The following is a 20,705-nucleotide window of genomic DNA, read 5'->3' as shown; positions in this document are numbered from 1 at the left end:
GAGTTTCACAATCTGTGTTGAATTACTGAAATAAATGAACTTTTCCACGACATTCTAATTTATTGAGATGCACCTGTATATTTAAATTTTGTTATTTAGCAAATGCTTTTATCCAAAGCGACTTACAAATGAGGACAATAGAAGCAATCAAAACCAACAAAAGAGCAATAATATGCAAGTGCTATATTAGTATATTATTATAGTGTTATATTTCAATTTCACAAAGAAACGTACAGTATTTTGTCCAAGCAATACTAAAAGGACACATTTAATTTATAATTTGTCTTAAATCTCATTTTGTTAAAAAAAAAAATCGTGAATCAAATCGAATCGTGAGTTGAGTGAATCGTTACATCCCTAGTTACCCCCAACACTGCTTGCGCAGAGCAGACGGTCTACTCACTGTTTGTGTTCGGCGGCGGTGGGACGTCTCTCCTTTGGCTCTCGTTCGGAGGTCTGATGATCCGAGGCGGGACGTCTGGGACTCGATCCGTGTCTGACGGATCATCTACAGGAGCGCTGGAGGAGCAGACAGAGGAAGATTCATCATTACTCAGATCTGAGGACAGTCTGCTGAGCAGCCGACCGAACTTCTTCATGGTGAGGATTCGACGCTAGCGGCAGACAGAGAGAGATCAGGATCGTGTCGCCGCACGCCTCTGAGTTCAGAAGCAGCTGACGCAACACGTTCAATGAGAGCAGATAGCGATCGACCAACACACCTGTACTGATCTTCACACGAGTCACACAGACAGAATCCTTCCATTAAAGTCACATAAAAATCATAATAGACTTGACTTTATGTTTCTGCTCGATTTTTTGTTCATTTAATAATTTTATGTTAAAACTTCCTGTATATTACATCATACTACAAATCCATGCTTGCATAATAACTATAGGATTAACAACAACACAGCGTAGGCTGCTCCAGGAAGTAATTATTAAATACAAGTTGTGCAATGATTAATTAGGGTATTAAACATTATTATTCTATTCACATCACTGGTCAAAATTTTGGAACACGAAATATGACGTTTAATATTTTTGAAAGAAGTCTCTTTTGCTCATCAAAGCTGCATTTATTTGATTAAAAATTGTGAAATATATTTACAATGTAAAATATCTGTTTTCTATGTGAATATCTGTTAAACTGTAATGTATTTCTGTGATGCGCAGCTGTATTTTCAGCATCATTACTCCAGTCTTCAGTGTCACATGATCTTCAGAAATCATTCTAATATGCTGATTTGCTGCTCAAGAAACATTTCTGATTATTATCAATGTTGAAGACAGTTGTGCTGAACAATATTTTTGTGGAAACCGTGATGCATTTTGTTTTTAAGGATTCACAGATGAATAGAAAGTTCAAAAGAACAGCGTTTATTTGAAATAGAAATCTACTGTAACATTATAAATGACTTTACTGGCACTTTTGATCAATTTAATGTGTCCTTGATGAATATAAGTATTAATTTTTACAAACTTTTGAATGGTAATGTATCACAAATTTAACAAAAATATGTGACACTGAAGACTGGAGAAATGATGCTGAGAATTCAGCTTTGATCACAGAAATAAAGTACAGTTTAACAGATATTCACACAGTTACTTTAAATTATAATATTTCACAATTTTACTGCATGTTTGATCAAATAAATGCAGCCTCGGTGAGCAGAAGAGACTTCTTTCAAAAACATAAAATAATTCAGCTGCTAGTACATTTGTCTGATAAACTTGTTCTAAATCATAAACACAACAGACAGTAAGTCTTACTGCAGCAGTAAAAATAAATTCTACAGCGTGTTCTCACACAATAAACCCTGAGTAAATGTGAATAAAAGGTGGACTTGGCCACGTTTCGAAAGCTGTCTGACATTCACCCTACATTTACAGAGAATACAGGAATTCACAGGTTTATTTCAGAATCAGCAGCGTTTGTTGAACATTTATCGGACTGGAAACACATTTCCTGATGTGTGTTAAAGATCAGGCTCATGTGGACGGTCAAACAATGCTGCTTCCTGAGTCCAGCGGAACAACATCGGTTTTACAAAACAAAACATCTGCTAAAGACTGAATTATGAATGAAGCCTTCACTAAGCGCTTCAGCTCTGTAACTTCAGAAATACTGTTGCACTCTCGCAAAAGAAAAGATATCAGGATGAACAAACTTCCTGTTTGATGCTGCCGTGTGTTTTGAGTTTGAGCTCCGTCAAGTTAATTCTATATCGTCTATTTTTATCTTAAAATCAATTTTATGCACCATAATTTTCGTTTCTATAACGTGTGAATATATCCCCTATCGTATTCTACAACAAAAACAATCAGAGCGCCTTGTTATCACTAGTTTTATTTTGATTTCCCGAGTCCGCTATTAGCAAATAGCCCGCTAGCATCGCCAGCGTGGTTGCCGCTAATCTCGCTTACATTACTAATACTCTATTCACAAACATTACCATTGTTTTACTCACTGTTACCTGCTTTAATGGCGGATGTGTGTCTACCTTTGAGTGCAGGCGAGGACACGTTCAAGCTGCATTCGGTGCAGCTCGAGCTGGAGGCCGTGGAGAAGCAGATCCGCGACCTGGTGAAGAGGCAGGCCCAGCTGAGGGAGCGGAGAGCCGCGCTGGAAACATCCCAGGCTGACGCTCACAAGTCCGAGGTAAGTATACAGCGCGCTGCTAATTCTCCCACCACCTCTACTCCGTGTGTTTCTCTGCACAGGCCCGGTGCACCCAGGACGCGATCTTCCCAGATGTTCTTCACTCCGGCGCCGGGACACCACGGACCCTGGGTGCAGCCGCAGCGGAAGACGCGAGCCAGGCCCCGGGCGACGACCTCTCCCCCCCCGCCGCCTCCGGTCTTCGAGATCTCCACCCGGAACCACTTCGCTCCCCTCCGCGAGACGGAACGCGACGCTGTGATCATCGGAGACTCCATCGTCCGGCACGTCCGTGCTACGTTAGCTGAAGGTAAAGTGCACACTCACTGTTTCCCTGGTGCTCGTGTTCTCGATGTTTCTGCGCAGATACCCGCGATCCTGAAGGGCGACGAGAGCACCGGAGCGGTCGTGCTTCACGCGGGGGTTAACGACACCAAGCTGCGGCAGACGGAGACACTGAAGAGGGACTTCAGGAGCCTGATCGAGACGGTGCGCCGCACATCGCCCGCGACGACGATCATCGTGTCAGGACCGCTTCCCACGTATCGACGAGGACACGAAAGGTTCAGTAGACTTTTTGCTTTAAATGAATGGTTATTGTCATGGTGTAAAGAACAGAAACTGCTCTTTGTTAATAATTGGAATCTTTTCTGGGAGCGTCCTAGGCTTTTTCGCGCTGATGGCCTGCACCCCAGCAGAGTCGGAGCGGAACTCATGTCGGACAACATCTCCAGGACGCTACGCACCATATGACTAGTAAGTCAAATCTCAAATAACTGCCCTGATGACTTGTGTTCTACCCGCTTAAATGATAGAAGTACTTGTGCTGTCCAATCTATAAAGACTGTGTCTGTTCCCCGAATAGTGAGGTCAAAATATAAATTTAATGCAGGATCTAGAAAAAATCTTATCGTGATTAAACCAGAAAAATGTAAAATAAATGAACAAAAACAATTTTTAAAGTTTGGGCTCCTAAACATTAGATCACTCTCACCCAAAGCAGTTATTGTAAATGAAATAATCACAGATAATCGTTTTGATGTACTCTGCTTGACTGAAACCTGGCTAAAACCTAATGATTATATTGGTCTAAATGAGTCTACTCCACCAAGCTACTGTTATAAGCATGAGCCCCGTCAGACTGGTCGTGGCGGCGGTGTTGCAACAATATATAGTGATATTCTCAATGTTACTCAGAAGACAGGATACAGGTTTAACTCATTCGAAATACTAATGCTTAATGTTACACTGTCAGATATGCAAAAGAAATCTATCGTATCTCTTGCTCTGGCTACTGTGTATAGACCACCAGGGCCATATACAGATTTCCTAAAAGAATTTGCAGATTTCCTCTCAGACCTATTGGTTACTGTTGATAAAGCGCTAATTGTCGGAGATTTTAACATTCACGTTGATAATACAAATGATGCATTAGGACTTGCGTTTACTGACCTAATAAACTCTTTTGGAGTCAAGCAAAACGTCACCGGGCCCACTCATCGTTTTAATCATACGCTAGATTTAATTATATCGCATGGAATTGATCTTACTGATATTTAATAGTGTTCATCGTCTGTTTGATTACGTCTTTAATTGATTTTTCTGTACATTTCTGCCATATGTACATTAACTGACAGTCACCACTGATAAGCTACCACTAAATATTGTAGAAACTTAATTTGCTGTAAAGTTGCTTTGCAACGATTTGTAAAAAGCGCTATACAAATAAACTTGAATTTAACTGAATTGAATTGAACCAGGAAAATCCAGAGAGACGTTCAGTTCGGTGTGTTAAAGAATAACTGCTAACCAAAGAGCAGCGCAATGAACGTTGGAGAGACTGATTCATTCTTCTCTTCTGCTTTCACATCCTCAATTTAACCAACGATTTCATTCATCATCAATTTTTTTTATTTTTTATTATGGCTTCATTTTTGCATCCTAGACTTTCTGGATCAACTTAAAAATATATTTTTATATTTAATCATTTAGCAGATGCTTTTATCCAAGCGAATCTTTTAAAGGAGGCAATAACAAACACATGAAGTGCTGCTAATAAAGAGTAGTACATTTTTATTTAATGCCATGTCAGCATCTTAGGCTATTTTCATGGCAAAAACGATTACAAAAATACAAGTATAGCAAATACAATAAAAAACAGCAAACAAACAAACACAAGATGATAAAAAATCTAAAACTTTTTCTGGCAAAATTATACTAAACTCTTTAAGTGAGTTCACTTCCTAAAAGAGTTTTCTACATACATTAAAAGCGGGACGGTCCAATAAAATATGTATGACAGAAAGGGGAATCTTGCCAAACATGCATTGAGTAGGGTCTTAACTTTTCGAAGTGCTAATAAAACAAGGTTTCATATAAAAATAAAGACTATATGATCCGTGCATGCTTATAGCATGAAGCAGCTTCCATATGAAAATCCATTTATAGAGCACAGACGGACTGAGATGACTGCAGTTTCACTGGTTTATGTGTCATTGTGAAAACAGAAACCGCTGCTTTCTGACAGCTTTGTGAAAACGCCAACAGAGTCTGTGACGAAGCTTTTCCAGCTCATCTGAACACCTCGTCGGATGGAGAGATGGAAAACACAACGCTACTGGACTCTGGAGCAGCAGAAACCTGCTCTATACCTGTACTGCACATGAGTGTTATATCTACTGGATAAAAACAGCCAACCTGAGGAGCTACTGTTCCTGTCATTAGTGCTCTTTAAGTAAAAAAATGTATATTATTAACCAATAACGCTTCCTGCAGTGAAAAAGTGCATCTCCTGGTGTCTCTCACATCAAAATCCAGCCACATATTTGTTTAGAGCTGTTTAAACGCTGCTTGATCTGTGCAGATTTCTCTCCTGATTCAGACCAGAACACTTTTTCACTGGAGGAAGCGTTATTATGGATTATGGACTCAATGTATTTTAGTTAAAAACGTCTTAATGCTGGATTAGTTTCAGCTTTTGTCTTCTCCAGATGTTAACTGATGAACTGGAGTGCTGTGGATTACTTGTGGATTATTGTGATGTTTTTATCAGCTGTTTGGACTCTCATTCTGACGGCACCCATTCACTGCAGAGCATCCATTGCTGAGACACTGATGCAATGCTACATTTCTCCAAACCTGATGAACAAACAAACTCATCCTAATTTCGGAGTGAACCAGCAGATTTTAATTATTTTTCAACTATTCCTTTCAGTGTGTAAATAAATCCTGCATGACCAGAAGATCACAGAGACTCTTCCACAGGTAAGTGACACTCATGTTCCCTTCAGTAAATGTCAGTGGAGTTGAACCTGATAATGCAGTTTTAATCTGACAGTCATCATGAGGATGTTTCTCATCTTTCACAGGCCGAACACGAAGCGTTTGATGGTTTGTTCTCAGCAGATGTCTGATCATCAGATGTTTTCTGGAACTCTCATCTGACCTACTTCTGTCACAATTACAATAATAATTCATCAGCATGAGGTCATTTCCTATGAGAAATGAAGCATAGAGTGTTTCTCAGGATAGATTAAACGATTCTGAGCTCCAAGAATCAATCTTATAAACGAGTGACTGTCATTAGATCATGAAATATGACAGCATGAGTCTGTATCTGATCAGACGCTGCAGGAGCTTTTCTCAAAACAAACTTCATTCTTCCTTTGCTTTGATGTTTTCAATTGAATGACATTTTAAATGTGCTTTTTGTGGTCACTATCTGTTTCAATGCAGTACAGGAATTACATGCACTGAAAAACTTCTGTCATATTATTATTTTTTGATCAGGAGACGCAGTGCAGAGATGCTGGAGCATGTATCTGCTGATCGTCTGTTTGTTTTAAACTCCAGTGAGTGATATTGAACAGGCGTTCAGTGACACACATATCTCTGCGTATCTACTGGAAACAGTGACATCAGGCCGGTTCTGTCCAGCCTTCAGAAGGCTGTGTGTTGCTCTGTACCGCCCACATGTGAGCTTCAGCGGGCCTGTGCAATCACACTGCTCGTTTTATAAGCCATGACTGCATCACTATAATATTTGATATGTTTCCTGGGTGTTTACATAGTTAAACACACACACACACATCGGCTGCATTAGGAATCGTCACACCGGAGAAAAATCATCTTAAAGACTTCTTATGATGCACTTAGTCACAAAAGAATGCATACATTTGACTGATAAAAGGAATAAATCACCGTTATAAACAGGAAATGCCATACTGTCTAAATTCAAACATTTAAAGTCCTAATGGAATGCTAATGGAATTTCTGTCATAACAAATGATTTAGCGATCAAACAGAATCCTGCTGGATGAGCCGAACGTCCTTCTTTATTTAATAAGAAATTAATGGCAGTAAAGGCATTTATAATGTCACAAACGTTTCTATTTCAAATAAGTGATGTTCTTTTAGACTTTGTGTTCATCTGAGAATCCTGAAAAATAAAATGTATCAGTTTCCACAAAAATATTGTGCAGCACAACATTGATAATAATCAGAAATGTTTCTCGAGCAGCAAATCAGCATATTAGAATGATTTCTGAAGATCATGTGACACTGAAGACTGGAGTAATGATGCTGAAAATACAGCTGCGCATCACAGAAATAAATTACAGTTTAACAGATATTCACATAGAAAACAGCTTTTACTGATTATATACCATATTACTGATTTTACACTAGAATCTTTCTAACCCCAAACTTTTGAACTGTAATGTGTAAGATACATATAAATGTCATTTTTGGTGTGTGTGTGTGTGTGTGTGTGTGCTGATGGAAAGTTTGCTGTGGAATGCGCAGTTTTTTCTCCTGATGTTGAATATGCGCGTCCTGCAGAACGCCGATTGGTCGAGAGAGCAGCTGAAGAATGTATGAAATGACTTAAATAGCGCTGGAGTCTCATGTGCGCAGAAGAGCAGAACATCTCCAACACACACACACACACAGAGAGTCAAAGATACCAGGGAATTTCTGCAAAGCGTCTTGATTCAGGTGTTTATTTTCAGCGCTGTGCTTTCGAGAAGGTCCTTCACACGTACAGACAGATGTGTGATGTGATTTCAGGGGGAATCATGACTCTGAGGACTCGTTTTGTGCCTCTCGTTGTGGAGTTCCGCGAGCAGCAAACGCGTAGGTGAGGAGAAACGTTATGCTTTGGTTCGTTCTCATGGGTTTGGTAATCACTTGCTCACCAATGGATCCTCTGTGAATATGTGCCGTCACAATGAGAGTTTATATCAAAACCATTGCTTCCTGCTAAAATACGAGTCCGTAATCCATAATAACTCTTCCTCCAGTGAAAAGGTGTTCTGGTGTGAATCAGGAGAGAAATCTGCACAGATCAAGCAGCGTTTAAACAGCTCTAAACTAATATGTGGCTGGATTTTGATGTGAGAGACAACAGGAGATGCACTTTTTCACTGGAGGAAGCGTTATTATGGATTATTGACTCTATGGTATTTTTGTTAAAAACGTCTTAATGCTGGATGTGTTTCAGCTTTTGTCTTCTCCAGATGTTAACTGATGGACTGGAGTGCTGTGGATTACTTGTGGATTATTGTGATGTTTTTATCAGCTGTTTGGACTCTCATTCTGACGGCACCCATTCACTGCAGAGCATCCATTGCTGAGACACTGATGCAGTGCTACATTTCTACAAATCTGATGAAGAAACAAACTCACCTACATTTCGGATGCACTAAGGATGAGCACATTTTCAGCACATTCTCATTTTTGGGTGAACTTTTTTCTTGAATAATCCAAAGTCTTAGACAAAAGTGCAACCAACACCCAACTAGTGATACATTTTCAAGCGTTGCCAATCTACCAAAACCCATATCAATCAACCAGTACTACCAACTAATGTATGTTGTTTTATCCTGATGCTCAGCACAGATTCAAGCAGATCAAATGAACCAATCAACATTACTGAGCAAAAAACAGAAATGAGCTGAACAGTCAGCCGCGGTCACTCGCTAAACATCCGGAAGTGAACGGCACAAACACCGAGTTCATCAGCGAACGCAGGAGTTACTGAGCGCTTTCCCTGATGACTGATGGTTTTTGTGCGAACCACCGAATAAAGTGAGAGATGACGTGTGTTTATGGCTGATAACAAACGTGCAGCGTTCGAGGCAAAGCAACAGAAAGGAACGACATGAACACAAACCACCAGAAAGATGAAGCTGCAGTTTTACAGTGCAGAGCATCAGCTCATAAATACAGCTGTGATGAGAAGTAGAAGCTCTGAAGAGCGTAAAACACTAGTCAATACTGCAGCGAGATTATAGTTTCACTACAGCTGCTTAAAATAATGATCAACAAAAATACAGCACTCCACTCACATCATCTACAGAAAATATAGTCTAGTTTGACTCAGTTTGTGTTTAATTCTGAACATTAGAGAAACCTCAAAAACACTGATTGGACAAGCAAAAGAGATCATTAAAAGCACGCACAATGAAAAGTACAAACACAAGAGATTAGACACAAAGTACATAAGGAACAGAACAACAAACATTCACTTCCACATTGAACTTACATGCTCAAATAAGGCCATCCGAGACCGATGAGAGTGACCAAAATCCTGTTATACACTGATAAACGTCAGGAGGAGAGCCAGATCAGTGAATACAGTCCAGTAAACAAGTGACAAAAAACGAGAGAGCTGGAGAACCACGTCGAGAACGAGTCCTAAACCGACCACACAGAAGACAGGCGGAAGTGGAAAACACTTTTAGACGTGAACAAGGCTCTGTGCTGAGACCTTCAAAACAACAAAGAGCTTCCTGAAATCTGCCTCCTGTTTCTCCTGTTCACAAAACCACCGGTGACCATTCATTTCACCAAAACCAACCCTGCAGTTATTTACATTTTGCATTGTGATTTTTTTATATTATTACTGTAAAAAAGAGAGATCAAGTGTAATGCGAAAAAAATAAATCGTCACTTATACAATTATCATTATTACAGCAACTTTTATATAATAAAATATAAAAATAATTTAATGTTAAAATATTAAATTATATATTTATGTAAAAATTATGTTTAAAAAAATTGCATTTCTGTATAATTGCATTTTGCATTATGAAAACGAACCCTGCATTTATTTACGTTTTGCATTGTGATTTTTTTTTATATTATTACTGTAAACAAGAGATTAAGTGTAATGTGAAAAATAAATAAATTGTCACTTATACAATTATCATTAAGAGCTGGAGAACCACGTCGAGAACGAGTCCTAAACCGACCACACAGAAGACAGGCGGAAGTGGAAAACACTTTTAGACGTGAACAAGGCTCTGTGCTGAGACCTTCAAAACAACAAAGAGCTTCCTGAAATCTGCCTCCTGTTTCTCCTGTTCACAAAACCACCGGTGACCATTCATTTCACCAAAACCAACCCTGCAGTTATTTACATTTTGCATTGTGATTTTTTTATATTATTACTGTAAAAAAGAGAGATCAAGTGTAATGCGAAAAAAATTAATCGTCACTTATACAATTATCATTATTACAGCAACTTTTATATAATAAAATATAAAAATAATTTAATGTTAAAATATTAAATTATATATTTATGTAAAAATTATGTTTAAAAAAATTGCATTTCTGTATAATTGCATTTTGCATTATGAAAACGAACCCTGCATTTATTTACGTTTTGCATTGTGATTTTTTTTTATATTATTACTGTAAACAAGAGATTAAGTGTAATGTGAAAAATAAATAAATTGTCACTTATACAATTATCATTATTACAGCAACTTTTATATATAATAAAAATATAATAAAATATAAAAATTATTTCATGCTAAAATATTAAATTATATATTTATGTAAAAAATTTTGTTTAAAAAATTACATTTCTGTATAATTGTATTTTGCATTATGAAATGCATTTATTTTATTTCATCGTGAAATTATTTTATCAAAATTCTAATTTTTGTAATAAAAAAGGGTAATTATTAAGTGTAAGGTGAGAAATAGTATTTAAATTGTAATTTATACACATATAAAACTATGGAAAAAAACAATACTGTATTAGTATATTTTGCATAATACAAATTCTTTATTTTACTACATTGCAAAATTATTTTGTTCAAAATTCAATTCATTTTTGTAATACAAAATGAAAAAAAAGTAATTACGTGTAATGTGAAAAATATGATATATTATTAAATTGTAATTTCTACAGCATGGGAGTCTTTAAATCATTATTACAGCAACCCTAAATATTAATTTAGAAATTAAAAGCAATAAAAAGTAAATCTAAAAAAAATTATATAAAATTATTGAATATTATATTGATAAAATTATGATAAAACAGTATAATTATATTAGTAACAATTAATTATTTTATAATAATTATATAATTTTATATTAAAATATTAAATCATATTTACATATTAACAAAAATCACATTATTGTATAATGAGAATCACAATCTAGAAACAAACTCAAAAGTTAAGTTTATTGGTACATTATAGCATTGAGAATATGATTATTATCTTTTTTAAATAATGAGAGTACATAATCAACATAAAAATAATGTACAATGTCTGATAACCATAACTTTCCAAAATGTCTCGGAAACGGAATCTAAAACCACAACTTCTAAATAAAACCACTCACATGCTGACAGTAAATTATCTTTCTATAAAAAAACCACTAAAACTCATTTCAAGACGTTTGTGGGAATACAGCTGTGTGTGTGTTTGGAGGAGGCGTCACGCACGGCATTGTGGGTCAGAAGCGCATCGTTTGAGGAAACGACAGGAGAACTGCTGACATCTAGAGCTCATGCAGAACAACTACAGATCACAGGTCACAGCAAACACGAAACACTACAGGACTGAACACGTCCAAAATTAACTCAATGCAATCAAACAGAACAAAGTACAGATCAATGACCGTCACACGCCTTCAAACTACTTCTACCATGCAAAATCTACACCGTTTGTCACAAAAATCATGGGACAAAGGCCAAACTAACCAGTTTTTTTATTAAATACTAAAATCCAGTTTCAATGCCGATTCATTTTCTCAGATTTCGAAAAATTGACCCTTATGACTGGTTTTGTGGTCCAGGGATACAATTTTGGACCTGTGACTCAATCCAGATTAAAAACTACCCGTATCTCTTGTTTAATGGACAAAATTTGGCTCAAAATATACAGCAGCAGATAGGGCTGTGCAATTAATCGAAAAACTTCAGATGATGCATAAATCTCAATTTCGAAAAATTGACCCTTATGACTGGTTTTGTGGTCCAGGGATACAATTTTGGACCTGTGACTCAATCCAGATTAAAAACTACCCGTATCTCTTGTTTAATGGACAAAATCTGGCTCAAAATATACAGCAGCAGATAGGGCTGTGCAATTAATCGAAATACAGTTTCGATTTCGGCTTCCAATGATTATGAAAATCCAATAATCGAGATAAAACGATTATTGTGCCCCGTTCCTCCCTCTTTCCAGCGGTGCACTTTCGTTCCTTCATTAAAGCCCGAACTTAAAGTGCACATCAATAAAATCATGAAACGTGATTTTCGCAAAATGGGATGTGCTTGATTTATTAATGTTTATTAGATTTGTTTGTGTTTCTAAAAGTGCGAAAGAGAACTTGCGCTGTTCCGACACGGAGCAGAACACAGACATGTAAACGTTTAGCTTGAACTGCACGCCTAAACGGTCAAACACACGCAAAAAAATTGTCAAAATGCGGCGCTTTGTGATTATTCATGTAAACGCTCGTCAGTTATGTCTTAAGTGAACGTAAACAGTATTCCACCTGCGTATATCAAACAACAAAAGACAGAGAAAATCACTCACTGCTCTTGACTGAAGGACTTTTGTAGCTTTAATAAGAAACAAAGCAAGTTTAATTCTTACAGTGAAGACTATTTTACATTTGATTATTAAATTTCTGTATGCTGTTAGCTGAATACTTTAGACTTGAATAAAAAAAAAACTTAAAGCACTCTTTGTTTCATTTGTATCTTTTTTGTATTGCTTTTTGACCTTTGCTTTTTGTTTTTATTGTATTACTGACAGCTTAATTATTTTCAATAATTTCTGAAGACTTTTATCACTAATATAAAGTTTTGTTCATATGAACCACTAACAATCGTGATTACAATGTTGACCAAAATAATCATGATTATGATTTTTGCCATAATCGAGCAGCCCTAGTAGGAGAATTAAAAAAACTATTTTTAAAAAATACAGATTAAACCAACCTGTGTTTAATGGCCAAACTCTGTCTCAAATTGTTTTGTAATTAATTAAATAAATAAATAAGTAATTAATTAATTAAAAATGTGAAAATGATTAAATTAAATTAAATATTAAATTAAATTAAATTAAATTAAATATTTTAAAATAAATATTAAATTAAATTAAATTAAATATTTTAAAATAAATATTAAATTAAATTAAATTAAATATTTTAAAATAAATATTAAATTAAATTAAATATTAAATTAAATATTAAAATAAATATTAAATTAAATATTAAATTAAATTAAATTAAAAGAAGGCTTTTCCAAAATAATCACATTACACTAGTAGTATATTCTCCTCACAGCAGTCCCAGTGCTCACCAGAAGGCGGCGCTCTCGCCGTCAGCATTCATGCACAGCTCAATCACAAAAACCGAACACACTCCCACTGGCAGGAGGAGCTTGTCATGTCTTTTTCCAGCTCTGACTCATTTGCTCTGGTGGGTTTGACCCGTGTGACGGTCTGCAGGCCTCGTGACTCAATGACCTCGAGTCAGCGCGCAGGAAACACAAACACTACAGTTTGTGCAAGAGCATTGTGTAAAAGCACTGAGTCATGAGAGTCCGCTGTGTTCACAATAACACAATGTGCTTAGTATGCAGGTCGTCAATTTGCATGGAATACTTGGATAATTTGCTCAAATGTGCAGCATGCCACAGAACATGCATTGTGAGGTGATGTATCCCACAAGGCAATGCACTTCACCTTCCATCTCCATTGTGATGAATGAACTGCAATAGACTAAAACATTGCTTTTTCCCATTCATTTTACCAGTAGGGATTTTTAAAAATCTTTAAGAATTATAAACCATGAACCAAACCCACCAGCTACGAGGAGGAACACAACAAAGTGTTTGAAAACCAGACAAAGATACAAACTGTGATCTTAATGGCTTTAACGAGAGAAAGAACTATAATCCCATAAAGCATTGTGAATTACATAATCAAATTAAAAACTATGGAGAAATATAAAACAAATGACTTAAACAACTGGTGGAGTTTTCGGTGCAGAATCATGGGTAATGTAGTTTTTCACCATAATTCCACTGTTAAATGTGATTATATAAAAACAATGTTAAAATAATGGGGGCTGATGATTTCAACAGAAGCATGAACTGTCAATTAACAACCTCGTAGCTCAAAGTACGTCTGTCTTTAAAGAGTTTATAAGTTACTATTAAAAATCAGTACCGCTTTGGAGAAAATAAATGGGATTTATTTCTGTTGCACTCTATTAAACCAGTCACATGACCAAACAATCATACTGTCTCAGTCTCTGCAGTGTTACTCATTTAACAAACTTTAAAAAGAAAAAACGTCAAAATAATGTCATACTATGTCCAGATCAGGTTAAGAATAATAATCATTTAAAAAGAACAATTTAACGAAAAATCAAGAATTCATTAAACAGATTGCAGTCAAGTCTCTGCAGTGTTACTCATTTAACAAACTTTAAAAAGAAAAAACGTCAAAATAATGTCATACTATGTCCAGATCAGGTTAAGAATAATAATCATTTAAAAAGAACAATTTAACTGCAGTCAGTGTCACTAAAAGTATTACTAGTGATGCACCAAATTTTTGTCAACCCAAAATATTTACCCGAAAATATGAATTTTTAATTTTGGCCAAAATGGTTTTGGAGGAATGAAAAAAAACATGCAAAACTGTGACTTCTTAAATGTTTGTATTCAAAATTTACATTGTTGGTCACAAATGTTCATAGAAAAAAGGCTACATTACATTTATAATCCATAGGAGTTTTTTTTTATTAAATAATAGAAATACTAAAATCCAAATAAAATAAAATAAAGGTGTATTTTCTGCTAATTTTGGACCCGTGACTCAATACAGTTTAAAAACTACCCAGATCTCCTGTTTAATGGACAAAATCTGGCTCAAAATATAAGAAATATATGCACCATATTACAAAATCATTATATTTATATCAATATTTAAAGTATATTTGAATTAATCTGACATGAAAAGTTATGACAACCACCGCTGAAATAATATAATTAATGTGCATTTTAAATGTTTAACTTTAATTTTATTAGACTGTTGATTATTAAATAATTATTAATATTAAATAACTATTAATTTATTTTTAAAAATGTAATAGTAAAAAAAAAAAGAAATTAAAAACTGAAATTAAATTCACTTGTTAAAATCGGGCTAAATGAAAAATTTTATTTCTTTTTAAAAATGAAGTATTACATACTAGGGCTGTGACGGTCGCCATGACAAACAGAATGTCACATTTTATTATTAGCCGTTTCAACACATACATGTTTTACCAAATAAAAAGATCAGCACTTTTAGAGTTCATCCCACTATCTGATGTGAGCACAAGTATTGGGACAGATGAACTTAAGGCAGATGTAAAAGATTAAAAGCTATTATTTCGTTGCAGATCTCTTGCGTGCGATCAGAGCATCGACCCACAGACATCACCAGACTCTTGGTCTCATCCTTTGAAATGCTTTTTCCCAGCCTTTAATGCAGCCAATTCCAGCGGTTGCTTGTTTTGGGGTTGTTTCTGCCTTTAGTCTACTCTTCAGCTGATGAAATTCATGTTTGAACTCTTGATTTCTCCATGCCCTTTGTTTTTAATTGACTTCCTCTTTTCTTTTAGCATCCAAATTGCTTGCTTTTCTCTCAGAGTCAGCTCCCTCGTCTTCATCCTGGTTTGTGTGTGTCGTCTTCGAATGCAAGACTCAGAATGCAGAAGCAATGGATTTAACTGATACGACACATTCCCTGCTTTTAATATCTGAAGAATTAATGCAACGGGACACAGCTGGTTAACTGTCCCAATACTTGTGCTCATATCAGAGAGTAGGATGAACTCTAAATGTGCTGATCTTCTTAGCTGGTAAAACATGTATGTGTTGAAACGGCCAATAATAAAATGTGACAATTTGTAGTTTTGTCTCATATTCATCTTTTAATCATATTTACAGATTTCTTGACTCCACAGCAAACAGAGCAATTTTGTCTTGACTGTTCCATTACTTATAGAGGGCACTGTATATATATATATATATATATATACTGTATATATATGACCCTGGAGCACAAAACCAGTCATAAGGGTCCGTTTTTTTAAATTGAGCTTTATGCATCATCTGAAAGCTGAATAAATAATCTTTCCATTGATGTATGGTTTGTTAGGATAGGACAATATTTGGCTGAGATACAACTATTTGAAAATCTGGAATCTGAGGGTGCAAAAAAATCTAAATATTGAGAAAATCATCTTTAAAGTTGTCCAAATGAAGTTCTTAGCAATGCATATTACTAATCAAAAATTAAGTTTTGATATATTTACGGTAGGAAATTTACTAAATATCTTCATGGAACATGATCTTTACTTAATATCCTAATGATTTTTGGCATAAAAGAAAAATGTATAATTGTGACCCATACAATGTATTGTTGGCTATTGCTACAAATATACCCCAGCGACTTATGACTGCTTTTGTGCTGCAGGGTCACCACGGTGGTAAAAATCTGCCACCGTCACAGCCCTATTACATACTAAACATTGCAGCAGTTGACAGATAAAGGGTGCCCTGTACCTGGACATGGGCGGGCTTCCGGATGACGTGCTTCTGGGATTCGTAGTTCTGGAGCAGACGGAGACACGAGGCGGTGGAACAGGGGGTCTGTACAGGCCATCTCTGGGCTCTTTAGAGACGCCCACGGCGTAGCTCTTAGGAGGAAGAGGAGGAGCGCCCGCTTCTCCCTGAGCAGGAGACGAACACTGTTCATACAGGTGGAAGCGCTCCGATGATGAGGAGGAGGAGGAGGAGGAGGAAGAGGGAGACACAGGAGATGGTTTCCTCTCGCTCGTCTGGAGTTGCTGCGCCGGCCCTTTAAGAGGCAGGTGTTCTGGGCGTGGCCTGGGAGTTGGGATGGGCTTGGTTTGTTCGGCAGGTGTGGGCGTTTCCTTTTGTTCAGGGAGGCTGATAGGCTCAGGAGCGGTCACCATGGTTACCGATCCAGGCGTGAAGGGAACGGGGGGTCGATTGGGCGTGACTCGAGGAGGGACGGGAGGCGGGCGTCTACCTGCGACACTGTTTTCCGACACTCTGAATTTGGTCCTCTCTCGGACGACGGGCCTGTCCTCCTCTCGCTCCTCGTCCTCCTCCGTTCCCGCCGCCGAGGGGAGGAGCTTGCGCAGGCTGCCGAGGATCCGCTTCCTGTGGCCGGGCAGAGCCACGCCCATCCGCTGCAGCTGGGCGGAGCTTAGATCCTGACACTCCCACAGCGTTCCCAGCCCCGCCTCCCGGAAGGCCGGGCAGTACTGGTCGAGCCGGAGGCCACTCAGCCAATCGCACACGGGCTGGGAACTCTCTGGCGGGACGAAGGACATGACCGGAGCGCCGGGCTGCAGGAATACACTGCAGGACTTCTTCTCCATGGGACGAGCTCAGGGAATCATCGCTGGAATGGGACGTCTATTGAGAGAAAGAGAGAGAGAAATCATCAGACTGATCAGGATTTATTTATTTGTTTATTGTGAGTCAGAATTTATTTATTTGTTTGTTTGTTTATTGTAAGTGAGAATTTGTTTGTTTGTTTGTTGTGAGCCAGTATTTATTTATTTATTTATTTATTGTGAATCAGAATTTATTTCAACCCTCTACATTGCGAGTAAATCACTCGCAAATGCGACTAAATCTTACTCTGGGCGACTAAATAATGTCTAACATTAGCCATTGGCTAATAAATTCTTAGATTTTACACGCCAGTATGTGTGTGAGATGCGTTCAACACAGATTTTCTGACAACGTGATTAATATTCATGAACCCAGCAGATAATAGTAGTAGTAGCAGTAGTAGTATATTTTAATAATAATTACTATTACCTATGACCTGTGTGTGTGTGTGTGTGTGTGTGTGTGTAAAATAGTATATCAGTCTGGCGAGTTAACAAAAAAATTTACTAGCCAATGGCGATTATATTGCCAAGGTGTGCGTAGAGGGTTGTATTTATTTATTCATTATTTGTTTGTTTGTTTATTGTGAGTCAGAATGTATTTATTTATTTGTTTGTTTGCTTGTTTGTTTATTGTGAGTCAGAATTTATTTATTTTGAGTCAGAATTTATTTATTATTTATTTGTTTGTTTATTGTGAGTCAGTATTTATTTGTTTGTTTGTTTGTTTATTATGAATCAGTATTTATTTATTTATGTATTTATTGTGAATCAGATTTTATTTATTCATTCATTATTTATTTGTTTATTTATTGTGTCAAAATTTATTTGTTTGTTTGTTTGTTGTGAGTTGGTATTTATTTATTTATATATTTAATTTCCTTTCTTTCTTTCTTTCTTGACCTGTTACTGAATAGATCGCTTGGCAAGTTGTTTACTTTGTACTAAAGGATTTTTTTTTTTAAATATTGAAAGTTGAGTTTAGTTGTTGTCAGATGAGACACTACAGCTATTAATGAATATCCAATCGTGGGTGAATTTACTGGCCATAAATATTTTCATGACCCTAAAACCGTTGCATCGTTTTTTTATTAAAATATTTAGGTAATTAGGCCTATTATTCACTTTTTGCATGCATGTTGTTTTAAAGAGACGTGTCTTTAGTGCTCCAGGGAACAGCGTTACGGGAATCATGAGCGTGTTAAAGGCATGAGATGCAATCAGAAGTCATTTACTGTAAAACACAAGTCTGTCACCATCTCTCGTCGAAACTGAACCTGCAGGCATGAACACTCACTATTCTGTTCCTCATATTTCATTCTGCTGAACACGTGGGGAAAATTACACATGGAGAGAAAAAGAACTTCAGGAATCCGAGACATGTTTACTTAAGCAGATTCAGATCATCACAAGAAGTCTATCATACAAGAGCAAAAACATGCATAGCTGATCCAAGAGCCTGATGAAACCTGTTTGATGTTTTCCCAAATTCTGTTTTATTTTTTCTCAAATTCTGCGTTTTTCGTTTTAATTTGTCTGGATATTCATGGATTCTGGATATATTTTCTCTGAATATTTCATTTAAATGTTTTAATTCAATTGTAATTTAAAAACGTCTAATGAACTGCATTTATAAAACTTTAACAATTCAATAATTTATTAAAAATTAAACAATAATAGGGGCTTATGAAAAGCTTTTTACTGTTTTTAAACATTCTGTGTTTTCTGTTTCAACTTTTTATGTAATATAAATTTAGTATCAAAAATTAATGCATAAAACTTTTTAAACAATTTAAAAAATTAATTTAATTAAATAAATAAAAGATCAAGTAAATGCACCTTGATTTAATGATGTTTAGATATTTGTACTGGAAAATCAGACAAAAATACAGAGGAAGACGTTCATTATTATTATTATTATTTTATTATTATTTATGTATTTTTCCCCTTTTTTATTTATTTATTTGTAAAAAAAAATTTTGCAGTGCATGCAACATTTAATGCCATTACCTTATAAATTTAAGACGTTCTGCTCTGATTTAAGACCTTTTTACACCTTAATTTGTGGAAGTGCAAATTAAGACTTTGTAAGACCCTGTACAAACCATTTTTACTCCAATACAGCGCTTGTTACATTTTGATCCTGCTGGCTTATTTATCTATACATTAAATGTGACTTATTCTGCAGCAAAACACACTCAGACAAAAATTAACATTTCAGAAAAAGCTCATTTCCTGCATGCAATTTCCTGTTCCTGCTCAGATAAAGATAATTTTCCCAGTTGAGCTCATTATCAGTCAGAGATATTATTAGACCATGACTTCACAAACACAGTCTCCGTGCATGATTTCTAAATCACTCTTCGTTGTGTCTGACGTTAGATTTCTGTGTTAATGATTATAATACACTGAAGCTGTGCTGCTGAAATGTTCTGGAACGAGCGACTGAAGCCTTTGGCCCATGCACTCGTGTTCCTAAAAGACGTGTCCGACATGCAGTTAGACTCACAAAACACCATTCACACACACCAAAACAGAAGCAGCTCCTTCCACCTCCAATCCTTTTCTGTTTTAACACCGGTTCCTCAAACACCGTGACGATTCATTGTCATTATCATTAATAATATCTATCAACAGGATGCCTGTCAGGTACAACATGATTTCACTGATGCTCTTTTACTCCAAACACTGGCGCAACACTCAAATATTTAGCAATGCACAGCAATAACGCTGTATCCGTTTGGTGCAACTGACCACAATTGCTTAAAAATGCTGAAACATGAAATTATTTCTTCTAAGCATTTGAGACGCTATACAGACCTGATGGATCACATTCAGACATTTCAAAGAGTCACTGACGTGAAGACAGCTGCTGTAGGATCATCACATGAGCGAGCGTTTCATGTTCAGGTTACTGTAAAAGTGAACATGCCAAACGCTGCATGTGCTTTACATCAAACACTCGTGAATCAATCAGCCAAAGGCACTTCCTCCTCTTTATGTTATAATTAGCTTGAATCAGGAACTATGATAAGATCTTCATCAGATATCAAAGAGGTCTTGAGATCATCTGTTTGGGTGAAGCTCAGGGGGTCAACCTACAAATTTATTGCAAATATAATAATCAAAAGCAGTATCACACATTTAAACTCTAAACTCTTTTTAGTTGCTTCCTCATTTTAAAATATCATTTTACCAGGAAGTGCATCTGTTAAATGCAAAAAAACACTTAAAGTGTGAAACAGCAGGGGGTGTGTGTGTGTCTGAGTGTGAGTGTGAGTGTGTGTGTGTGTGTGTGTGTGTGTGTACC

The 20,705-nt window shown here is 36.4% G+C and overlaps 1 protein-coding gene across 1 annotated transcript in view; it reads right to left on the bottom strand.

Moving 5' to 3' along the window:
- Positions 1 to 20,705, bottom strand: part of arap1 (ArfGAP with RhoGAP domain, ankyrin repeat and PH domain 1) — a gene marked incomplete at its 3' end in the record, with an annotated part of 64,620 nt that overhangs the window by 33,329 nt on the left and 10,586 nt on the right. The window contains exons 2-3 of the mRNA XM_016550001.1: positions 16,533 to 17,414; positions 404 to 519 (exon numbers count right to left, since the gene is read on the bottom strand). Of these exons, the coding sequence (XP_016405487.1) occupies positions 404 to 519; positions 16,533 to 17,377 (961 nt within the window). The remainder of the gene's footprint in view (positions 1 to 403; positions 520 to 16,532; positions 17,415 to 20,705) is intronic.

The sequence above is a fragment of the Sinocyclocheilus rhinocerous genome, unplaced genomic scaffold (genome assembly GCF_001515625.1).
Source record: "Sinocyclocheilus rhinocerous isolate Xijiao unplaced genomic scaffold, SAMN03320098_v1.1 scaffold4118, whole genome shotgun sequence".
Lineage (NCBI taxonomy): Eukaryota > Metazoa > Chordata > Actinopteri > Cypriniformes > Cyprinidae > Sinocyclocheilus > Sinocyclocheilus rhinocerous.
The sequence above is the reverse complement of the archived record's forward strand: the minus strand, read 5'-3'. Positions and strand labels throughout refer to the sequence as shown.